This window comes from Atractosteus spatula, chromosome 11 (assembly GCF_055471065.1).
Source record: "Atractosteus spatula isolate fAtrSpa1 chromosome 11, fAtrSpa1.hap1, whole genome shotgun sequence".
Classification (NCBI taxonomy): domain Eukaryota; kingdom Metazoa; phylum Chordata; class Actinopteri; order Semionotiformes; family Lepisosteidae; genus Atractosteus; species Atractosteus spatula.
The window spans coordinates 46,000,828-46,007,353 of NC_142716.1; the positions used below are offsets into that span (position 1 = coordinate 46,000,828).

Sequence of the window (6,526 nt, forward strand, 5' to 3'; positions counted from 1 at the left end):
GGGGTTTTATAAGCTTCTGCTTTGTGTGGTTGACTACACACAAGACGTGAAGACTCGCTACATCTCACTATATCCCTATACTTTCTACAGCCCCACACAGGGCTTTTTGCCTGTTCTCTTCTTTGTTATGAAATATCATTCCATTTGGGAAGGGAATGGGCAGTGAGTGCCACCCCTGTGTTTGGGTCTTGTTCCATATCTAAGGGATGTTCAGCGTTTGGTGACCCATTTTGAGATGAGCTCTATGTCATTTAGAAATCTGGTCAATCGGACAGTCACATATCGGTTACACTTTATGAATTACTGTACGTTGGTGGAGATGGAGGTTTGTTTTAAGTGCCTTGTACTAAAGAATTCGATTGTACTAAAACTTTTAAATCTTGCCGAAGCTTGTGAATACAGGGTCTAGGGTCTTTAATAAACTTTGTTAAATTGAAGAGCACTACTGTAGTTTTCTTTGATGCAAGTGTATGATATATAAAGTACATAATGTTCATTATTATATTGGTCATTAAAGCCTCAGTCAACAGTTTTATAGTAAGTGTCTTACTATAGTAACATCCCATGTCTGTTTTGTCTCTTTGAATAACTATAAAAATAAGTTTCAATGGGGTAAAATCTCGGACGTAGCAGAAGAGGGGTTATTATTCTAATTGGTAATCAATCTAAAGCGCGTTACACGCTTTAAGATTTTTTTTCTAAAGAGACAAATTAAGGTTTGTCATGAGGGACTGGTTTTGAAGCTCACCATTAATTTTGTTGAGATTTTGTAACTAAGTGCGTCTTGGCGTTATTTATATATTATGTACCGAACTGTTAACCCTGTTGGATTTAGACACTGATGCAAATCAGAGAGACGAAGACAAGAGCTGCACACAGGCGGAATCGGAGTGCGCAGCGATCCCAGATGAGAGACTCTAGAGAGACGACGGCTTTGTGTGTTCTTTATTCTTATATATCGGTTTGTGAAAAGTTTAGGAAACAGGTTTGACTGAAATGCTTTAAATCTGAACCACATATTGATCACTTGAAAATCTGAAACTACGTTGTCATTGCTTCGCAGGAAACAATGCATTGAGCAGAATACTGGCTTCAGGGCTAAACGCAAAGGGTGACAGTGTATACAAATGACGCACGGGCTGTATTAGAAAAAAAGGTTAACAAAACTACGGTCAGGGAGAATTCTGAACAGTGCGCTCTCAATGACACTGGAATGCGAAGTGGGTGTTCTCATTTCTTCTGCGGGTGAGCTTGTGAACTAAGCTTGGAGGAGAATCCTGAATAACTCTTTTGGGTCTGGACGGGGAACAAAAAAAAAAAGAACCATGAACATATCGACTCAGTTTAACTTCACGACCTCAACGTGGAAACCGGAGTCAGTGATCATCCCCTTGGTCTTTTCGCTCATTTTCCTGGTTGGGACTGTAGGGAATAGCCTGGTTCTGGCCGTGCTACTCCGCAACGGGCAGATGAACAACAATACCACCAACCTTTTTATCTTGAACCTGGGAGTTGCGGATCTTTGCTTTATCGTTTTCTGTGTCCCTTTCCAAGCCACAATCTACACCATGGACGAATGGATCTTCGGTCCCTTGGTGTGCAAAGCTGTCCATTTTTTCATTTACCTCACCATGTACGCCAGCATCTTTACACTGGCCACGGTCTCGCTCGACAGGTGGGTAAGCGCACATACTGTACAGTATGTACAGTAGTTCGCCTTGCACGGCGCTTTAACCATACACCTTTTAAATTGCACTTGTAGGTACCTCTAACTGAAAGGATGCCAATAATATTTTTTTTCCATTTCTCAGCTGTTTAGCTGTCAATGGTCGCAACGAGGAGTAAATCCTTTATATCTGATGATGTCTTTTCAGCTGCGTTAGGGAGGTTTAACGCATGGGTTGTAAAAATGAATTTAAGATTTATTATCACAATTGAAGTAAACGTAAGTTATATTAAATTACACTGCGTAAACTGATTCCACAACGTTTAGAACGTTAGTACCAATAATAATAATAATAAACTGCGATTCATTTTTCAAAGTGATTTTCAAAGCCCGGAGTATTTTTACCTTAAGTCTAAACGGTCAAAGAAGGAGACAACGCGCAAATGAAAAATGCAAAACGTTATTAATTTACATGTACAGAACAATATATATGGGTCATTAAAAAGTCAATGAAATACAATCATTCACATGAAAAACAAAAAACGCCATCCGATTTCAATCTGATTTGTATGATGTTCATGGTTTCATGGTGTTTTTTGTTTCCTTGAGCAATAAAAGAAGTTATTTTCACTGTCAGCATCAGGGTATTCATCAGTGTATGGCTCTCCAAATGCACCTACAGTACTGACATTCAGACAACACACATTAAGTGCGCCTTACTGCCATAGGAGTTTATTTAAAAAGTAAAATTTATATTTCTGGAGTGGATCTAAGAATAAAATATTTCTCTTATTTCTGTTTTTTCAATACGTAAACTCTGAAAAGACTTGGGACAGATGTACTGTATGTTATACGAATATCCTGCAAGTTTTTAACAGCTCTTTAGGATTAAAAAAATAAACACTGGAAATAATAAAATAGTATGTGTTGGTTTTCTCTGTATTGCAGAAACGCTATTTGGTGAAAAAGTCTACACAAGCTGGATGAGTGGGTTATCGTTTTTGTTTGTCTTTCTTACAGTTTTCCCTGCTGTTTTTCTAGGTACCTGGCAATTCGCTATCCTCTCCGCTCCAGGGAGCTGCGGACTCCCAGAAATGCGCTGACATCAATCTGCTTCATCTGGGGGCTGTCACTCATCTTCTCTGGCCCCTATCTAAGCTATTACAAGCAAATCAACTTGAATGGGACTGTCGTCTGCATCCCAGTATGGGGAGTTCCTCATCGCAAGGTCATGGATATCTGCACCTTCGTCTTTGGGTACCTCATCCCTGTGCTCATCCTCAGCCTGACCTACGCCCGCACCATCCGCTACCTGTGGACAGCTGTGGATCCTCTGGAAGACATGTCAGAGTCCAAAAGAGCCAAACGCAAAGTCACCAAGATGATCATCATTGTGGCCGTTCTCTTCTGCCTGTGCTGGCTGCCCCACCACCTGGTCATCTTGTGCCTGTGGTTCGGCTACTTCCCCCTCAACCAGGCCACCTACATCTTCCGCATCCTCTCCCACCTGGTCGCCTATGCCAACTCCTGCCTCAACCCCATTGTCTACGCCCTGGTGTCCAAGCACTTTCGGAAGGGCTTCAAGAAGGTCTTCAGCTGTATCCTGCGCAAGAAGGTCATCAACAAAGTCCACGTGGTCCAGGTGGCCAACACGGTGAGCACAGTGGATGCCGGCTCCACTGAGGTCTCACACGTCAGTGAGCCCCAGCCCCAGACCACCACCGGCAGCCAGGACCCCGGAAGACGCTGGGGAAAGACAGAGAAAAGCAGCTATCGAGGAAAGTCACCCGGCACCTTTATTTCCTTCAACGTGACATAGCTGCATTCCGAGCCTCCTTCCTGACTTGCAGCCTTTGAAAGAGCAATGTTGGAGAAAGGCATTCTCCAGCAGTCAGAACGCATAAACAGAGATTGATCAGACCTGATTGTGTACGACAGTAGTTCTTTTCTTCTCCTTCATGAGAGTATTTTTAGAACTTTCTCTTCTTAGGTTTGTGTAGTTAAGGCAATGGGTTTCTCAATGCAGAGTATTGGGTGCTCACATCCAGCATGCAGTCTGAGTGGGTGGAGGAAGCACATCAGCCTACTGATAATCCATTGTCCTGCATTTCTCTTCTTCATTAGGTGTCAAGTTCAAATTTAAACTGTTCTTTTGTGAAGGTAAAATAATGTACAAGGAGTGTGGATTGCAGCCGAGCAGATGCATGATGCTGATACCAAATAATTTATTAATTTTATTGCAGAATGCTCCATGAGCATCATGAGTTTCTTAAATGTGGAAGGAAATGTTTATTTCTGTGTATCAGTGATGCATTTTAATTTCTTCAGAACTGGGAGGTAAATGAGGGTTTATGGGCAAGCAGATTTATCTATGGTATGTTAACTAGCCCGCTTTTTTTCTTGTTTTCAAAATTAGTAGCCAGAAATTAAGAGAGGTGCTCTGTTTGAAGCCAAACTAAATAGAAAATAAATGGGGTTCTAGAAAATCTTGTTAGTTTCCAAAGAGCAGGTTTTCTCCAGAGAACTGTGAAGGCTTTTGGGCAGGTGCTGTTGGCACAGTGGCCTTCAGTGAGGTACTCTGAGATAAAACACTCAGCTTGTTCTTAATTGCTGTCATCCTGTACATCAGAGGTTATTAAGCTGTTCTAGGTATCAACTGTTCATGGAAAAATACAGAGTTGCAGTCCCATTTAACTCTCTGTGTTGACCTAGACAGCTCTTTTATGCATCAGTAAGAAAATGTGAAAGTGTTATTTACTGGCTTGTAACAAGATTTCGCAAAGTGATTCTTTATTCATGTGCAGTGAATTGCATAGATTACAAGCTTTTGTTGAGTATTACCATTAAAGGAAAGCCAAAGTTTTTGTATTGCATTACACATTAATCAGTATTTATTTTTTCATTTAATAATAAGTGTTAAAAGTTTAAGAACAGTATTTTGTTTTTACTTTTTTTTCAGTTTTGTTGATCTACTGGGAAAAGTCTAACTCAACATGTCTACAAGCACTAGTTATTGTTGCTATTTTTAGTATGTAGTAATAGATATAAAATTTGTGTCAACTGTTTACCATGCAGATCAACTATAACACTGTTGCTCCTGAAATAAATTACTCCCAAATAAGACTTATTGTGATCTCTTTTAGCCTGTGACAAAGTTTGTATACGATGTGAATGGTATGTTTCTTAATGAAAATAACACCCAGAAGTGTGTAATTTTAAAAAAGAAAATAATAATTGTTAATTACATCTTTAGGGAAGTTACTGTGCTTCTTTTCCTATTTTGACAGTTTAATTTAGTTTAAAGCAAAAACTAATGAGTTAGGCATGTTTACATCGGGACAGACAGCATTATAATAATGAGCGCCCACCGTTGGAAACTATTCCCTCACAATTAAGCAAAACGTTTTGTACATGAAACAATTTTCTCTTTAATGACCAGGGTAAAGACTTCCAGTACTTTAACAATTAATCCTTACAAAATGTGACTTTTGCAGTATTGCTAATTTTTTTTAAACATAAGTTGTGCCACATTAGACAGCAGGGAAAGTGGGAAGGTTATTTCTTTTATTGAGGAACCTTTTAAAGTGTTGGGCTCATAAAAGTGATGCAGATAGAGTTTTTTTACTATTATCACATGCTTATATGATTTCTTCCATTTATAGCTGGAATGTACATTTAAAAAAACTTTTTTAAAGCACATTTATTTGTGGTGATTGTTCTTGGTCTTTATAATACACTAATAGATAGCACTTGTCCACAAAAGGGCATTTAATGATGCTCAAGGACGATTTATAAAACAAAACCTGAACGTAGTGTTTTTGGTATTTGTGACAAAATCTTAAATCAGACTGACTCTACTTATCAGAACTTAGAATACTGCCCATACTAAGTATTGATCTTAAAATATCTAAAGCACCTATTATGTTTTAGACACTGTAAATTATTGTATTGTGAAGCATAAAGGTATTGTGAAGCTTGTAGGTATAGCATTTTAAAGCATTCTTTGCAATATTTCTGTGTGCTGTAGTTTTTATTTTTGCCTTTTACATTCAAAGCATATCCCAACTGTGACAGTCTTACAAAAGTATTCGGACAGGAAAGTCAAAACCTTTTTTGATTTACACTCCATTTGCATTTGTTATAATTAGATTAACCTGAATAAGTATGATATAATATACATTCTATGTTTGGGTAATCATATTCATATATTTAATCAGAACAAAAACATTGTGTGCAACTCAGTGATTTCAATTTTTTAAGAACCATAAGATCAGATAGATAAGATCAGTTTATTGGCCATATACAATTTTATTTCATATACATATTAGGAATTTGTCTTTTTGCATACCCCAACTTGCTCTCCATGAGACACACAGTCAGGGAGAGAAGCTTGGGGTCAGAGCGCAGGGTCTGCCATTTATACAGCGCTGCTGGTGCAGTTGGGGTTAAGGGCCTTGCTCAGGGGCCCAACAGAGTAGGATTCCTCTGCCAGCTGCGTGATATAAACCAGCAACCTTCCAGCCACAGGCACAGATTGGCCACAGAGTTTCATAGATTAATAACCATTTTGTTTTTAATAACAAACTAATTTTTGAGATTAATAACAAGTAATAAAAATTATAAAATAAGGTTTTATATTGCAATCTACTAAAACAAAAAATAAATAAGACCATGCTATAAAATGTTCGTTGGTTTTATACGGTGGCAGTGTAACCCAAAACTTTTTTCTCTTTAACCTCTCTCTCATACAAATAAAAAAAGCATTACTTTCATGCTGTAACTAGACGGTTCCACTCACAAGAGCTTTTGTTGCCTACTAGATTATGAGTGAAGTCCCTATATTCTGTTTATCAATAAAAA

The 6,526-nt window shown here is 38.5% G+C and overlaps 1 protein-coding gene across 1 annotated transcript; it reads left to right on the forward strand.

Annotated features, from left to right (window-relative positions):
* The first annotated feature begins 1,325 nt into the window (after positions 1-1,325).
* LOC148824183 (galanin receptor 2a) lies at positions 1,326-3,485 on the forward strand. The gene is made up of 2 exons (XM_088928002.1): positions 1,326-1,675; positions 2,708-3,485. The coding sequence occupies exons 1-2, from the start codon at positions 1,326-1,328 to the stop codon at positions 3,483-3,485; spliced, it is 1,128 nt and encodes a 375-aa protein (XP_088784128.1).
* The last annotated feature ends 3,041 nt before the right edge of the window (positions 3,486-6,526 follow it).

Coding starts and splice junctions, on each gene's coding strand:
- LOC148824183 (XM_088928002.1), top strand. CDS start 1,326: ATGAACATATCGACTCAGTTTAACTTCACGACCTCAACGTGGAAACCG. Junction 1,676..2,707: donor GCCACGGTCTCGCTCGACAG/GTGGGTAAGCGC, acceptor CTGTTTTTCTAG/GTACCTGGCAATTCGCTATC.